We start from the raw sequence: 17,348 nt of genomic DNA on the forward strand, positions 1-17,348 counted from the left end.
TTTGGCTTGGACAGACTGGATAAGTGACCGTTTTTTAAAGCCTGAGACGGGGTTATCAAATGTTTCATAACATTTCATAAAAAAATTTTTCATACTGTTTTAGTTATTCATGATTTTAGCTCTCTGTGGACTTGCGTATCTGAGTTTGCCAACTGTAGGGTAGTCCAAAGGGCGCTTTATTAACTTGGCAGTGGACCAAATTAAATAGCGAGCCTTTTCTTCTTCTCTCTCTTTCTTTTTTTTTTTTTAACTTTCAATTGCATCTGTGTTTTTTTTTTTGGTACTTTCACTAGAGATTTCTGGAACAATCCTTATGTGTCTTCAACGAACAGTTGTTATCAGCGATCAAGTTTTCTTGAAAACTGATTATAAAAACCAAGCTCTGTGTTTGATGTTTGCATCGATAAAAACATTTTGTTCGACTTGTTTTCTTTTTTTTTTTTGTTGTTGTTGTTGTTGTTCTCCATCCTGTAGATGAATGTCAAAGTGAAAGCCTCTCTTTTTGTTCCCTGTCAGCTTCTAATATTTGGTTACACCCAGAAAGCTGTTGTTGGCATGCATGCTGGAAACCTGCAGATGACTGTCTCACATTTTAAGCTGTATGTGGATTACATGAGAGGGTGTTGAAGAGAACAACAACCAGTTGATTCAGTCTGACTGCTAATGTGTCATTAATGCACTCACAATTAACCACTTTTATTCAGTGCCATTACAACATATACATAATAAAGTGCATAAAACTGGATCATACAGGCTCGTGTGGTGTTCGTGTAATTCTGTTTAGTCACGTCGGACGCACGCTTTTGAACCTGAAATGTTGTTTGCAAAAGAAAAAGAAAAAAAAGCCTGTAGTATGGTGTGTATAGCACCAGCTATAAGGTGTGTGTTTATAGCAGATATAAATTCCCTCTCCCCTTTCACTCGCATCCATAACTCATAACACATCCACAACAGCCTCTCCATTGAGGCATCTCCCCGTAAAATTATTTCTCTAAAGTGTTTTGATTGTTCATACGTTAAAGGAAAGTTTGCACAGAAGCAATTAATCACATAATGTCTGTGCTTACTCAGTTACATAGGTGTATGACCTTCTTGTTAAGTCTGTAATAAGAGATGGAGAACTGATAATGATAAAATGATGAGTCAAGCTTGGAGAAACCCTTAAGATGTATTATCCACCAAAGGAGCTTTTCCGTGGGCCTAGTGCTCTTTGTATCAAAGCAAGGCTGGGCTTGGAATACTAGGCCTTGAACTTCATTTATTTCTTTCAGTTATGCTGAGTCATTGTGTGTGTTTAATGATAGTGCAGAATTTTATTGGGACTGGTCAGCAGGTTAAGTATGCTTTGTGAGGTAACAGGCTTATAATCTTTGCATTGGTGGTTTTAAATAGAACAAGACAAAGAATTAATACTGATAAGGATAATGAAATCATTCAGCGATAGCAACTCAATTTTTTTTTTGTGTCTGTGAAAGTGAAATAGCTGTCCTCAAATTTCAAACCTTTGAACCAACAGCATTAAAAAGATCTTTTTTTCTTTGAAGAATAGTTTCTTTATTGAATAGTAAAGCTCAACATATTTACTTTTATGAAGATACATATCAACACTGATAGCAAGTCAGATCATTGTAGCAAACAGCTTTGCTGTGTGGAGTCTCAGTAAAAACAGCTCTAATTTGATTTTTGGTCATTGTGGTTTCCATAACTATTGCTAATACTGATGGTGTACTGGAGAAACCAGAGAGGCTTGTCACACTTTTCAGTCACCTGTAAGCTCCTTCTCAGAATCAGCACATCTTACAAGACGCTGACCATTAGCAGAAATCTAAAATTGTTGGGTAAAAATATGTCCTTTTCATCTTGACACCTTACTTTAAAAAAATGTTTAAACATCAAAGACCCACTGAAAACTACACGTTTGGATTGTCCTTACTTGTTGCGCCTTCACTTTTCAAAGGGTTCAGCACAAAAAATGAGGACTTTATTTAACATGCTTAACTTTAGTAACCTCATGGCATCATATGTCTTTGAGATGCTAATCAATGTTTTTTTTAGTACTATTTGATGTTTCAATTATAAATGTTTTTCACTGTGAAATTCTATAGCATTTTATCGCCATGTTACATTATCTACATAATCAGCGGCATTACAATGAAAAACACATGATTTCGTGAGACCCGAAAACAGTATGTTGATCCATCCCGCCTCTGTTTCACTGTGATCACAACATCAGATTGTTTGGAACAGTGAAATAGGTTCCTAGTCAATGTGAGGAGCAGCAGTAGTCTGCATTCAAATGAGGAAGTCCGTCTAGGTTAGAGAGGTAAACCAATTTCCATTAAGGAAATTTAATGTTAATTTATACAACACCAATTTTTTTGTGGGTTGGCCAGCCCCCAGAGTAATAAGACATCTAAAATTAATTAAAATGAAATGAAATTAAAGCAATTACTCGCCACTTTTCAGTAAAAGTGTAAGATAATGCAGTGTGCTGAGACAAAAACCAAGATAAAAAAAAGAAACAAGAAAAAAACAGAAAAAATAGTTTTGACCAAATAAAAACAATCAAATAATCTTTTAATTCAAAGTTCCAGTAATGGAACAATACACATATGTATACAGATGAAATATCCAAATAAATATGTAAAATTATCACTTAAATATTTGAAATGTTTAATATTATCTTCTTATCATGCTAAGGACCACTTTCACATTCCTCAGTGTTATAAGAAATCTTAACATTAAAAAGGATTTCAAAAGGATAATACAAACTGACAGAGAAATGGAGCTCACAATTATACTTAATCTGTCTAAAAATCAGCTGGAAAAGGTATATGTAATAGGTGTTTAATTAATATAAAGGTACAAGTAAATGTCCAGTACAAATCATGGCTTTTAATGATGTGGTAATTTATGGTAATAGACACATTTATCATTAACAAAGGTGGAGAGCTAGAGATGAATCTTTTACAATAATTTTTCAGAGCAAATCTGTTTGGAAATTCTTTTCTCAAAAGTTCTTTTGATGTATATTATGCTATCCTTATGTCGTGGAATGACTCTAAAATGTTCTTAACAATTCATTACACCATAAATCTAGCTCCAGCTGCCAGATATTGCTTCATCACAAAATATGTACAAAGGGGAGCTGAGCGCTCGTGTAACCTGGTACATTTATGTTGAGTCATGATAGTGTAGGGCACAAACCATGCCATCAGGAATGGCATGTACTCTGAGAAACTTGACAAGAGGTATGATTTCTCCTACAGTTAATAACAACCAAACCCTTTTATGTAGGTAAGCTGGTGTCTTTTATCACTCCCATAAACCGTCAGAGAACCAACTCCACGTGGTCACACTCCAGTGACATCCCTTAAGAAAACTCATCTTTCTTGTCAAGGGAGTTGGTGAACATTGGTAGTGATGTAATGAGGTTGATCCAGAAATGCTGATGAGGACTACTTTCTTCACTAGCCGCTGAACTGAAAATTCTCTAGTTTAATCTTTTTTTAGGGGGGGGGGGGGTACTATGTCCTTTCACAAAATGATTTGCCTGTTTTTCATATAGTTGAATTATGGTAATATTAAACTTTGGTGGGCAGAGATATGCCCTTATAATACAAGTCGTTCTTGTATTATAAACTTTTTATGATTCAATCTTGCCACTTCACACTCCGACAAATTCAAGGATATGATGATGGTTGCCACAATGCCTGGTCATCTTGTCCAGAAATCTCTTTTATGGCTTTTCAAATACTCTTCAATTTCGCCTGAACAAATCATGGAAATCTCCTTTTAATCCGAGGAATCAAAGGCTTTTAACCCGCTAACTACAATGAAGTCATACTCACTGGTCTTGTCTGGTTCCTATTCATCTCAAACAATGCCACAGTGGAGCTACTTCAACCTGAAGTCTCAACTTCCATAGCACCTGAAAGGACCCTGGTCCTCTCATCTAGCCTCCAAGATGTGGAAATTTCAGTCAGCTACTTGTGCCAAAGCAGAAGCCCTCCCACCATCAGCCAGACTGTAAATGTAGGAGTAGAGAGGTGGGGTAGGAGGAGAAGGAGATGAGAGGAATGGGGAAGGAAACAGAGGGAGAGCAGGGGAAGGGGAGGATCATTTATGAAAACTGTTTTGGTTAACAATAATGTATCTGTTAATTGGGCTCATTGTTCTTTAAGTTAGTGTTCATAGTTCAATCTTTTTTACACAGAAAAATAACTATTAATTCCGTACATATGTGAAATATATGTGACGTGATGAAAAGGGTGTAGTTTCTTTTTTTTTTTTCATGTCAGCGGACATGATCAGTCATTACAATTTAATTAAATTTTGAATATTTCTCTAGTGAATGTGATGTCACACCACAGGACAATTCCTGTCAGGTGCTGACAGAGAATATTGTTAAAAATGGTGAAATACAGCAAAGTTTTGGAGATTACCAAATTGTCAACTACCCAAATTGCCCACTACCCAATTACAAATTTATTAAACAGCACAAGTAGTAATTGCCCAGTATCCTCTTCACTTTGTTTATCATGATTACGTGGTAAATCATGTGCATGCGTAGTGATGTCAGAGGCTTGCAAAGGTTTGTGTTTCTGATTATTTACATAAAAGCATGTTTTCACCTGTGTCTCACCAGGTCTTACATTCATGCGAAATAAGTTTATGATGTGGTATCCCAGTGAAAATTTTACATTTGTGTTCTCAGTGTGGTATCCTTACAAACTTACTATGTGTATGTCATTAGGAAAGAACTATCAAAACCACCTTAGTCATCCTAATGCCTAATCAAGCCATGACTAAGCATAAAACTCAGGCGAGGCAGCAGAACTGATGGAGCGCAAGGGCTATATAAACAAAATGTATAACGACTCAGAGATGAAGACAGAGAAGCAAAGAGGCAAAGAAAAGTACAATGGCAGCACTGAAAGCACGGAACATCCTGATCACTGGGGCCAACCGGGGCCTGGGTTTGGAGATGGTCAGACAACTGGTGGAGATTCCTTACCCTAACCGCCAGATCTTTGCCTGCTGTCGTGACCCTGATGGCCCCAAATCAAAGGTCAGAGTTCAGCTGCAAAAGAGTCTGCTATATATGGATAGTGTTATTTGTTGTCAGCTATTTGCTCATTTGATTTGATCTGATTTTTTAAAGGACTTGCGAGAGCTGGCTGAGAAGCACCCAAAAGTCATCAAAATCATCCGTCTTGGTAAATATGTTTGCTTACTTTTTGTTTTGTATTGTTTTCTTTGGTTTGGTTTGGTTTGGTTATTGCAATACCTAATGGAGTTCTGCCAACATGTTCAGTTCTGCTTCTCTGCTCAACATATTGAGAAATGTATGGAAAACACTGAAGTTAAATAACTGAAATAGTATAGTCAGAGTAATGAAGTTTTATTTCTAACATAGTCTTAGGGAATAGTTTTGTCATTTTGTAAAATGACATCAACTATCAATGCCATTCCTGTGCTCTTGTTAGATGTTGCTGATGCAAACAGCATCAGAGAAGCTGCTAAGAAGGTGGGCTCACTACTGGAGAAGAATGGTCTTAACCTACTGGTCAACAACGCTGGTGTGGTGAAACACACCAACTTGCTCGACACGTCTACCGAAGACATGTGGAACATATTCGACGCCAATGTGATGGGACCTTTCACTGTTACCAAGGTAAGAGCCTGGACAGATTGAGTGTGTGAACAGTAACTATGGAGAGACAATGAACACGGGAACACGACAACTTACGGCGACAACTGAGGCAAACCTCTCTTTTTTCCTCTCTTTTCCTCTGATCAGGAATTCATACCATATCTGCGTACTGCAGTCAAAGCCAGTGGGACTCCGGGTATGTCCTGTGACAAAGCGGCCGTCATTAACGTCTCCACCTACGCGGCGTCTTTGGCATCTGTCGATAAGACATACCCCCACTGGATTGCGTTTCCTTACAATGTCACCAAGGTAAAACACAAATGCCTCATATTTAAGAGTCTATCCACATTCCACTCTGGCAGCACACAATCAGGATTTAACACTCATTGCTAAGCTAATGTCTTCCATCTCAGACAGCTCTGAACATGATGACAGTCTTGGCTGCTATTGACTTCAAGCCTGAGGAGATTCTCTTCACTGCCCTGCACCCCGGCTGGGTTAAAACTGAACTGGGAGGTGAAGGGGTGAGTTTTGATTATTGGACTTTGGGATCACAGGAGAGGAATAAGAACTTATGATGTTCCGGCCTTTGCAATATCCTCATTTTTGGGCTTCTCGCCATTTATTTACTGCTCCTTGTATTTAAAAAAAAAAAAAAAAAAAAAAGGTCAGTTGAGCCAGTACTGGTCAAGTCAGTGAACACATTAATAATGTTATATAAATGCTCACTTACTTATACTGCATATTAAAAGAAAAGTCTGCACATGTATCTGCCCCTAACCGTGTCATTTCTGTTTGGTAACCAGGCAATGATTGGTGTCAGAGAGAGTATAGAGGGTATGCTGCATGTGATGAGCGGCCTCACTGAGAAACAGAATGGAGCCTATATGGACTACACTGGGAAAACTCTGCCCTGGTGAACCATGCAAAGGAAATGGAATTTGGCTCCTACTATATGTATTTACATATGAACGTAAAGAAATGATCAGTGCAAACAATAACCTGTTGTAAATAAATATAAACGTACATTACATCGGCGTCTTTCTGTGATTTGCTATGAAATAACGAGCACTTCATTCTTATTCACTGATCTCTCCATGAGATTGTTATGAACTTTTTAACTTTTTAAGGACTGTGCTTTTTAAACTCAATTTAACAAGTTCCACTCATGGTGAAACAATCAAACGCAAAAGTATTGCTACCTCCACCGGAAAGCTTGGCAATGAGACATGATAAGTTGAATGTGATTACCGTGTCGCTACACATAAGGGCTGTATGTAAATGAAAGACTGTATGACAGACTGGACTCAGCCTAGCAATTACTGGGGATGAGAGAAAGGCATAAGCTGGGTCAAGTCATACAACAGCTGTCAAAGCAAGTTAAGAAATGGTCCGTTTTGCAGTATTGGGGCTAAAATAAATGCTCAAAGCGATACTATGATGCATTATTTAAAACCTGAGTAGAGAGAGTAAGAAAGGATATGCTGTTCTTTTTAAAATATTATTAAAAAAAAATAACTAACTCTTCACAGAATCTCATGACGGAAGATGCAGTGTTAAATGTGCTGTGACTTAAAATGAATAAAAAATAAAATGTCACGCTTGTAGACAGGCTGGATGCAGGTCAGTGGTTTCCTTATTAGCAATAGACGTAACAAAAGAGTTTCAAACTTACAGAGAGTTGGGCTCAAAAAATAAGGCAGGCAAGTAAATCAACGTGACGTGAGCTGAACTCCAAACAAAGCCAGACAAAGAACCCGGGAAAACCAAGGAGTATACAAAACGAAACAGGGCTGAACTAACTAAAGACAGGTGGAGAGGATGATTAAACTAAAAAGGTTAAGCAAGGCTGAGCTACGGAATCAGGTGGCGAACACAAACTGACCAATAGAAGGAGGGAGACGGGAGGAGCAGGGCGTGGAATGGCAGAAACAGGGAAACGGGAGGGACAGGGCGTGACAACACTAGTGTAAACATTCTATAAATCTGCAGCATTGGCTGCTCTACATTACTGACCTTTTACAAAAAACAGCCATAAAATACATCCAAGAAGTTCCTTGTTCAAGTTACTGTAAATGCCACTGTAAATTATTTTCACCACCACACAATTTACATTGCTGTATTTTTACAGCCCTGCATGCAAACTGAATGTTACCTGACATTACAGTATAAAATATATAATTTTATCATACATTCTAATGCATCTATATGCACTGTGGGGAAAACAAAAACAAAACAAAACAAAACAAAAAGAGGAAACCAGTGCAACCCTAAGCTGCCTCTCTCCCTCATCTACTACAAATATAGCAGTGAGATAAAGAAACTGGAAACTACTTCAACTGAAACACCTCGCTGTCAGCTCTGTGTGAAGCTTGTTCTCCTAGTTTATGTCTCACTAAATGTGATGCTACTCACAGTGCTACTCTGAATGAAACTATTGAAACTTACCTTCATGTAATAAAGGAAAAGTTCGTATTAAACAGTTGCTGCCCCCCCCCCTTCCACCAATTTAACCTTCAATGACTATGTTAGTTTATGACTAGTATTTTAAATGCAGGTCCATTACATTTCTTCATCTCGGTATCAACAGGTGAAACAGAATAAAACAGGAGAGGAGCGATATCAAAGGAGTAATATATCATTTAAGTTTGAGGTTTCATGTCTTAGTGCTGTGTTTTAATCTAGAGACAGAAAGATAGAGTGAGTCAGTGAGTCAAATAATTGTATTGCATAAGTTTGTGGTATCTCTTTTACTTTTGTGCTGTGTCATTGTGGTTTCCACACCCGGTCCTGGTTTAGCTGTTATTGTGGGAGAAATGTCACAGTGCTCTTACACTGGTTTCCATGTTTCAGTGTCCTTTTGTACATTTACAATGGCTGAATCTTACACTTCAGGGAACAACGTTTTGTAGTTTATATCGAAGATTCTGTCCTCTAAAACTAAAGACTTTGTTGAAAAGCCAACTTAATTTCTAAACCTAATCAGAAACATCCAAGTCTAAACTCCTTCTGATCGCCCAAGTGCTTAGTAATTTCATGACTCAGCATAAAACACATTTCAACACAACATTTTATGGGGTTGAGGCTCTGTCTTCCCACACGGCAGATATTGTTTGAATTTGAGCTTACTCACCATCAGATCAGACCACATTACAAATATCCACTTCCAAAGGTCTAAACCATTCCATTCACATTGTTTGAGTGACTCAGCATGACTTAGCATAAAATACAAATATTTGTAAGGGGCGAATACAGTTCATTATCTTGCAGAACCATATAAGTAGACAGCGGACCTTCATATTCACAGTATCAGAAAGGCAGAGAGGACTCAAGATGGCAGCAATAAAGGCATGCAACATCCTAATCACTGGGGCCAACCGAGGCCTGGGTTTGGAGATGGTCAGACAACTGGTGGAGATTCCTTACCCTAATCGTCAGATCTTTGCCTGTTGCCGTGACCCTGATGGCCCCAAATCAAAGGTCAGAGTTCAGCTGCAAAAGAGTTTCTGGTATTACTATGAGGGAAAATATTACTTGTTTTTCACAAGTCGCTGATTTGATTGGATTTGATTTGATTTCACTTTACATTTTTTTTTTTCAGGACTTGAAAGATCTGGCAAAGAAGCACCCAAATGTTGTCAAACTGATCCGTCTTGGTAAATGTGCTTTCATGTTTTCTTTACCATTCCTGGTCGTCTTTCCCGATTCTCCTCTAACACACTGACAATTAGAAAAAAAGAAAGCCAAATTTCAATGTAAAGTAATATTTGTTATCTGGTAAAATAACGTTCATTATCACCCCATTCATGTGCTTTTGTTAGATGTCGCTAATGCAAACAGCATCAAAGAAGCTGCCAAGAAGGTGGGCTCACTGCTGGGTAAGAATGGGCTTAACCTGTTGGTCAACAACGCTGGTATAACAGCACATGGTAACATGCTCACCACGTCAGCCGAAGATATGCACTCTGTTTTCAACACGAACGTGATGGGTCCTTTCACTGTTATCAAGGTAACCCCCTGACTGCGTCACGGACATCAAAAGTCAGAATACAGGAACAGGAGAGGAAGCAATATTGAGATACTATGAAGAAAAAGGAAGCAAAAGTTTTCTTTTTTCCACCTTTTTTCTAACCAGGAATTCATACCATATCTGCGCACCGCCGCCAAAGCCAGTGGGACACCAGGCATGTCCTGCAACAAAGCAGCCATCATCAACATCTCCACCATTTTGGCCTCTATGACATGCGTGGGTGAGATCTACCCCCACTGGACTGCCTTCTCTTACAATGTCAGCAAGGTAAACAAGATCACAGTGTTTTAATTACGGCGCCATCTACAGTCCTTTCGGGTACTGCACCACGGGCACTGAAAATGTGCTATCATAATGGAATATTCTTCCCTTTCAGGCGGCTTTGAACATGATGACAGTCTTGGCTGGAATGGATTTCAAACCTGAGGAGATCCTTGTCATGTCCCTACACCCAGGCTGGGTGCAAACTGACCTTGGAGGAGAGGGGGTAAGATTTGTCCTCCAGAGTTTCTTTCTTTCTTTCTTTTTTTTTCTTCTTAATTTGGTTTCAGAATGGATGATTAGGGAATTGGGATGCTTTGGAAATTTAGAAACACAAGTTTATCTGTTTCTTCCTATTTTATTTTTGCTCGGTCTTCAGGCAATGATTGGTGTTAAGGAGAGTGTAGAGGGTATGCTGCGTGTGATAAGTGGCCTCACTGAGAAACAGCAAGGAGCCTACATGGACTACACTGGAAAAACCCTGCCCTGGTGAATGGTGTGGGAGAAGCCCCGCGGGGATTAAGACCAACTTCTAATCCCATTATCCCACGCCCGAGATAAAACCAGCCTCTAATCCCATTATCATATGTAAACCAACAAAGACCAGTTGGTCACAGGCTGGCTTTGGTAGCTTTGGATGAAACTGCTGTAATCAAAGCATAAATAATGGAGTGAATAAAGACTGGATGTACTTAACATAAATGCTCTTGTTTTTCTGAGTTCTGTTTTAATATCTATTGATCACAAGTTAGTCAGCCTCCTGTGGTTTACCATCCTGTGATGTCAACATACATTTCATTCAAATTCATATGTCTATTTTATTGATCTGACGTAATGAATATATTTCAATTATGTTCTTACTAAGTAATTACTGTGCTGTTTTGATTCATTCAGTGAGGTTTCAACCTTTCATCTAATGCCAAAGCACAGTAATCATTGTAATCCGAACCCAGTTTCAGACGTAAATGAAATCTGAGTAGCAAATTATTACAAGTAGCTGAATTGTTGTCTGCTCAACCCAGCCAGAGAAAAAATGTCAATAAGAGACATGCATCAACTTCACCCTCTTGGGGTCCAGATCCATTATATCGGTATCAGGTTTGCCTCAGTTCACTACTCAATCTCACACAAAGCTACATTAGTTTCCAACTGCACAAGAGTGAAAGTATGAGTAGTAACCCTAGAAGAATCAAATATAATAGTGCAGAACCTAATTATTATGATATACATCTTCACTGGTGGTAACTCTAACATTTATATTGTGATGCTCTCTTTTTTGGCCTGATTGAGTGTTTGGAGATTTGTGAAGTGGTGTACCTCCCATCACTATAGTGTTCTTAGTGTTTTGGTTTTGTAAGAAAGACTAGAGAAACAGTGTTTGACTTTTAAGTTATGTGCTACCACACATCTGTGGAGATCAACAATACACAGTGCAGTTGCATAAGAACCTGAGAGTACACATCAGTTGTAAAAAGAGAAAAAGAACTGTGGTTTAGAGCATGAGTGAGACTTTGAATGTAAATTTTGCAATGAAACATTTTTATTCCTCTGAAAAGATGGTTGTATCCATTAAAGAATCCACAGATGTTAAACTCAAAACCTGCCTTCTTGATATACGGTGAGTCCACTACTTTAAGAGTTTTTAATGGACATAAGAAGCAGTGAGTCTCAATGTTTAATTATGAATGTAATCCACAGACTTTGGTCAGCAGTTGCTAAATTTCAGTTGACTCTTTAAAGATTAATGGGGAATTAAGAAATCAGATTCACTTATCACCACTAGGTGGTATTATTCCACAATGCTGCTTTGACAACAGACTATTAGAGAAACCAGGTATATTACTATTGGCCACATATATTGAAAGCGGTTCAGTCAAAGGATCATAGGATGCAATGCCATGTACTTTTTATGAGGATTTAGAGGGTTTTCAGGATATTAACTCTAAGATTTGAACCATGAACCCCAGATGCGCAATGCGCTTCGACACTGCAAGATGGAATATGAACTATATATGCTGTTCAAGACCTCTATCATTGCTCTTTAAAACTCAAAAACCAGCCTAATCAGACTTGGACTGCTATACTCATATACCTCGTAACTATTCACATATGCCATGCACATACAATTCTTCTTCTTCATCACGTTTTTTTGTCACAGTTGGTTCAAATCGGTTCATTTGACTGAACACCAAAGAGGTCTGCCACAATATCACGTGCCGGCCAGGTGTGGAACATTAGTAACTAAAGGGGGAAAACCCTCTCAGATGGCCTTCATCTCCATTTACAGTCCTCATTTAAGACTTTTGGGCTCTGATTCTCTTCACCCTTCGTGTAATTAAATCCAGGCAGTCAGAAAGACAGAGGAACGGAGACAGAATTTGAACTGAGCATGGAACCACTTCTGGTTATGCCTCTTTTTTAGTCTGAGAACTCTCAAAAGTATGGACCTAAAAAATGCATTTTATTCAAAATTTCCTTTTCCATACAAGAGAGCTAGAGTCATAGACGTGTTTATATTAAGTTTTATTTGGTGGTCTGCATATGAATGTTTTTATGGAGTCTGTATTGACACTGACTTGTCAATTGCTAATACATACTAAGGCAAACATCTCCATCTCTGTCCCTGTACTCTGCGCTGTGTAATCAGTTTCAGGCATTGAATAGGGCAATTGGTTGAGGTGAGGTGCACATGAGGACAATCAGTAAAGTCTTTTGAGAAGTTCATTTCTTATTTATAAAATTACACTTTCCAGTTCTTCATTATCTCAACTCTTCACTGACTTACATATAACCATGCCAGTTATAGGACAGTCCAAAGAGAACATTTTGATTGGACCAGTTGTGTGAAATGGCAAATCAATAAAAACTGGATGCTGTATCCACTGCACTGAAGCTGTATATAAAATCCCACTGAAATAAACATCATGTTTTATGCTGTGTCATCATGAATTATACATTCATGTAATCTGCTTTTCTTATTAGTGAAAAAAATTCAGCCCATTCAAATATGCTCTTAAAATTAGTCACCCAGAAATGTTTAGAAACACTGTTTTAAAGTGTACATACATATATGCCTGACATAATCATATACTTATATATATATATATAACGTAGATAAGACGGACCCCTAAAACTGCATAAATATTAGTCAGTCTGATACACATGTCTAAGCCCTATCTCTAATTCAGTGAACGCTCGATCATCAGCATGACTCAGCGTAAAACTCAAACATCTACAAGGGGTGGCAGTTCCTGGTTATTTAAATGGTGTGGAACAAGCCAAAGATGTAGAGGGCATAACTGCAAGGCAGAGAGAAATGCAATGGCAACACTGAAAGCACGCAACATCCTGATCACTGGAGCCAACCGGGGCCTGGGTTTAGAACTGGTGAGGCAACTGGTGGAGATTCCTTACCCCAACCGCCAGATCTTCGCCTGCTGCCGTGACCCTGATGGCCCCAAATCAAAGGTAAGAGATCAGCAGTATTAAAGCGAACCTGGATCTCCATAGTACTGCACTGTTATTCCCTGCTAAGGCTCTCCGGACTACTAAATCATCACTGATACTTTTTTAATTAATTCAGGTCCTGCAAGAACTGGCTAAGAAGCACCCCAGTGTCATTAAAATGATCCGCCTAGGTGAATACAAAGTTTTGTTTTGGGAAATTTCTACTGCTTCTCTGATGGGAAGCGAAGCGATTCATTTAGAATATGTAGTGATGGCAAATGTAACCTAATATTCAATAGCATTGGCAAAATCTTGTAAAATGATATGTTATCACCTAATTTCTCGGCTCTTGTTAGATGTGACTGACTCAGGCAGTATAAAAGAAGCAGCAGAGAGGGTGAGCTCACTCCTGGGAAAAGGTGGACTCAACCTACTGGTCAATAACTCTGGTGTGGCAGCAAATGGCACCATCCAGAGCAGCAGTGCTGATGATATGCTGTCCAACTTCAACACTAACGTGGTGGGATCCTTCAGGGTTATCAAGGTAGGGCTGGGCATAGTGAGTCTCTTACTTGTTTTATGTGACTTATTGGAGATTTTATTGCTGCGTTTTTTTTTATATTATTATTATTAGTATTATTATTATTATTATTATTATTCTTTTAAAGGCTGATTTTTCTGTATTTTTAAATCATTAAGTACACTTTGATAATCACTATATTGTTATTAACAAATTTACCCCCATCTGTTAAATATTGATATTGTAGTGCAAAAAGTTGCGCAGTCATTGGCTTGAGTATATTGCATTCTCTGCTGATTTAATCATTGGTAGATCCTTTTGCAATCCGGCTCTTCGCTGTTTGTCTGACTCTCATGAATAGGTTGTGCCATAAAGGAGATAGCCCAAAATGAATTTTATGACCATAACCAATCATGAACATGCTGAACCTTTGCATGTAATGTTTTTGTGTCCATAGCAATTACAAAGGAATTGGGATAATTATGATTAAACTTGGTGACACATTACCATGTAATTGCCATCAGCAGATCCTCTCCCTTGATGAACTGATTTGCCCCAAGACTCAAAATCAGCAACTATTTTTATTTTCAGCTATTTTAAACTTTTTGAAGAAACTGCATCTCTGAACTAGCCTTAGGCCATCTGGCCAATCTTTGCTAAATTGCGCAGAAAAGAATCTCTGGAATCCAAAAAAGGTTGCATTTTGTATATTATGCTGGTGCCACATGCCAGTCAGAGGTTGAAAATGTCCCCATTTTTTAGGTTTGTCCAATGTGTTTGAGACTGCAGTGGAAAAATTGGTTATCATAACACCTATATCTGTCGATTTATCATCACTGCCCAAATTTCCTGTTACATAATAAGAATTTACATAGAAATGTCTGGACATGTGTGAGTGAGTTAATCGCTTTCATCTTTAATTTAATACTTTTTCTTTTTCTCGCTCTCAGGAGTTCCTGCCATGTCTAAGAATCTCGGCCAAAGCCAGTGGGGAGCAGGGTATGTCCTGCAACAAAGCGGCGGTGATTAACATGTCCTCCATCGCTGCCTCCATGACTCACGCTCCACAGATATATGCTTTCCTGCCTGCAGTCTCTTATAAAGTCAGCAAGGTAGAAACAAACTTGACCAAGTCATCTGAGAGCCTGTTTCTCCTGACTGTAAATGTTCTCAGTCAATCCAGCGCTGACGGCTTCTCTCTTTCAGGCAGGCTTGAACATGCTGACCATCTGTGCTGCATATGAGTTCAAACCTGACGAAATCCTCTTCACTGCCCTGCACCCGGGCTGGGCACGCACAGACATGGGGGGACAGAATGTGAGTTTTGGTTTCATTTGCAAAAGGGAAATTAATCCTGAGTTTCAGGAATTGAGGAAAGAGTAAATGACGATTTTTCGGTCTTCCTTATCTCCAAATGCTCCATCCTCACATGATTTGTTCCTGATTTGTTCTATTTTAAAAAGTACACAGGGAAATCACCAGACTCTTAAGTAGAACCATTAGTCCACAATAACATTTGTAATGTTATGGTTTGTGCATATATAGCACCGCAGTGCATATAAAAGTGACTAAAACGTAAATGCACATGTCCCTAACTATACGATTTGCCACCAGGCTACACTTGATGTCAAGGAGAGTATTGAGGGTGTGATTCGTGTGATGAGCGGCCTCACCGAGGAGCAGCATGGAGCCTACGTGGACTACACTGGAAAAACCCTGCCCTGGTGAACCAGCAAATGAATTCACTCTAACCACTTACCATCGCTGAGAGCTGATCCAGGACCAGCTTTAGCTCATGTTGTCATGTGTTAACCAGTGAAACACTAAAGGATAGTCACAGACCAACACTGCATTGTGGACTGGCAGTATTAATGTCACAGCTGATACAGTCCATATGTACTGTATATCAGTAACTATGCCAAATCTGCTGTTGTAATAACGGTTGATTAATAAAGTTCTGTGTTACAATTCTATTACTTCTACCATTTCATTCAAATGAATTTGTATTTGAGATGTTTTTCTTTCTTTTTTAGGGGGGAATCTGCATTTCAGTAATGAGATATAACCATGAAGTACTGTCACACAGATTTGAAATGACTTAGGATGGCTTATATGTCATTATCAGTGCTGAGGGCTTCAGTTTTCCATTACTCCCTCACCATAAACATGAGAGAGATGTACCTCATTCTGGGTACACAATGGCATTGGATAAACTTCACATACTGTCAATATTAGCTAGTTTTGGTTTGGCTATATTGTTAGTTCAAACGGTTACAGCTATTACTACAGGAATCCAACAAGAAAATCTAATCAGCTCTGCTACACTGGTCACTAACAAGCTAAAGAGTTATTAAATATTGAGTATGGCTTCAAAGTTACACCACGCTCAGCATCCACCATGCAGAGACAACAGCCATCGAAAAAATGTCAAAGTCAGTGACGGGGTAGTCCACAGGTGTCTGGGCACAGAGGTGTGGAAAAGGTACAAGAGGGTTTTTCAACTTAACAATAAATAAATAAATAAATAAATAAAGCACCACTCAAGTGGAAGTCCCATAATCAGGTTCAGACCTCCAGGAGGACAGCTAACAGCCTAATCGATGGGCTGGCAGTGGTCATTACTGGGGTAAAGCTACAAAAGCTACAGTTTTATAGGAGATCTGCTCCGTCTTAATCTGATTTTCATTAAGATGGTAATAGTCAGCTGTGAAGGTCTAAGCCCAGGGATACTGGGAGAATATTGGCCTGGCAGGGAGTTGCACATTAACATGGCATCAGCCACATAGTGCTGTCCAAATGAAGGCTTAAGATGGGCAGCCCAAATCCTTTTAAAGGAGTCCCTATAGAGCCTCAATAAGCCCACACTGAACTTGAAAGGGTCCAGTGCATGCTTCTTAAATGTCTTTGGTGATATAAATATCAGTAATAACAAAATACTTGAATGTGAGGGTCATTACTGAATATGTAGAGGCAAGGTTTATAGCTTAGAAAGACACTTTAATAGTTTAACAGTTTAAGTTTAATTGTTAGATTGTAAACCAAGAGGCTGGTTAAGACAAAGTTAAAAGCCAACAACTGAGCTCACATTTTTAAAAAGAACTGAGATGAAATTAATTTGTCGTTGCAGCTGCAAACAAAAGAAAGTGCTATTTTGTTTCTTTTATTGTATCTTCTTTCGTGGAATATGCTTTTATTGTATCTTCTTTCGTGGAGTGATTCATGACCGGGTTCCATACACTCCCTGTGTGTTTTTTTCTATAGAGCTCACCCATGGCATAGTTTACTTTACACCTTGGGCCTTTGTCCAATCTCCTGATCATAGCGTGACTCAGCACAAAACTGCACGTCCCTACTTTGGCACAGCATTTGCAAAGACTAAACACTTGGCATTATACATGACAAAGAGCAACTGCTCAGAGACACAAGGCGTAATG

The 17,348-nt window shown here is 38.7% G+C and overlaps 3 protein-coding genes across 3 annotated transcripts; all 3 read left to right on the forward strand.

Annotated features, from left to right (window-relative positions):
* The first annotated feature begins 4,924 nt into the window (after nucleotides 1-4,924).
* On the forward strand, nucleotides 4,925-6,576 carry LOC115827020 (C-factor-like). Its single transcript, XM_030790975.1, has 6 exons — nucleotides 4,925-5,071; nucleotides 5,165-5,219; nucleotides 5,490-5,677; nucleotides 5,804-5,965; nucleotides 6,070-6,180; nucleotides 6,463-6,576. Exons 1-6 carry the CDS (start codon nucleotides 4,925-4,927, stop codon nucleotides 6,574-6,576), a joined length of 777 nt encoding a protein of 258 aa, XP_030646835.1.
* A 2,413-nt stretch (nucleotides 6,577-8,989) lies between these two features.
* On the forward strand, nucleotides 8,990-10,466 carry LOC115826991 (C-factor-like). The gene is made up of 6 exons (XM_030790945.1): nucleotides 8,990-9,136; nucleotides 9,258-9,312; nucleotides 9,478-9,665; nucleotides 9,792-9,953; nucleotides 10,063-10,173; nucleotides 10,327-10,466. Exons 1-6 carry the CDS (start codon nucleotides 8,990-8,992, stop codon nucleotides 10,438-10,440), a joined length of 777 nt encoding a protein of 258 aa, XP_030646805.1. The 3' UTR covers nucleotides 10,441-10,466.
* A 2,802-nt stretch (nucleotides 10,467-13,268) lies between these two features.
* Nucleotides 13,269-15,802, forward strand: LOC115826921 (C-factor-like). The gene is made up of 6 exons (XM_030790868.1): nucleotides 13,269-13,415; nucleotides 13,531-13,585; nucleotides 13,751-13,938; nucleotides 14,865-15,026; nucleotides 15,121-15,231; nucleotides 15,529-15,802. Exons 1-6 carry the CDS (start codon nucleotides 13,269-13,271, stop codon nucleotides 15,640-15,642), a joined length of 777 nt encoding a protein of 258 aa, XP_030646728.1. The 3' UTR covers nucleotides 15,643-15,802.
* Nucleotides 15,803-17,348: the final 1,546 nt, after the last annotated feature.

This window comes from Chanos chanos, chromosome 13 (genome assembly GCF_902362185.1).
Source record: "Chanos chanos chromosome 13, fChaCha1.1, whole genome shotgun sequence".
NCBI classification, from domain to species: Eukaryota; Metazoa; Chordata; class Actinopteri; order Gonorynchiformes; family Chanidae; genus Chanos; species Chanos chanos.

Bases quoted from the DNA above. Each gene is read 5' to 3' on its own strand.
- LOC115826991 (XM_030790945.1), top strand. From the start codon at position 8,990: ATGGCAGCAATAAAGGCATGCAACATCCTAATCACTGGGGCCAACCGA. The intron at 9,137-9,257 runs GTCAGAGTTCAG...TTTTTTTTTCAG, and splicing joins CTGATGGCCCCAAATCAAAG to GACTTGAAAGATCTGGCAAA. The intron at 9,954-10,062 runs GTAAACAAGATC...CTTCCCTTTCAG, and splicing joins TCTCTTACAATGTCAGCAAG to GCGGCTTTGAACATGATGAC.
- LOC115826921 (XM_030790868.1), top strand. From the start codon at position 13,269: ATGGCAACACTGAAAGCACGCAACATCCTGATCACTGGAGCCAACCGG. The intron at 13,586-13,750 runs GTGAATACAAAG...GGCTCTTGTTAG, and splicing joins CATTAAAATGATCCGCCTAG to ATGTGACTGACTCAGGCAGT. The intron at 13,939-14,864 runs GTAGGGCTGGGC...TCTCGCTCTCAG, and splicing joins GATCCTTCAGGGTTATCAAG to GAGTTCCTGCCATGTCTAAG.
- LOC115827020 (XM_030790975.1), top strand. From the start codon at position 4,925: ATGGCAGCACTGAAAGCACGGAACATCCTGATCACTGGGGCCAACCGG. The intron at 5,220-5,489 runs GTAAATATGTTT...TGCTCTTGTTAG, and splicing joins CATCAAAATCATCCGTCTTG to ATGTTGCTGATGCAAACAGC. The intron at 6,181-6,462 runs GTGAGTTTTGAT...TTTGGTAACCAG, and splicing joins CTGAACTGGGAGGTGAAGGG to GCAATGATTGGTGTCAGAGA.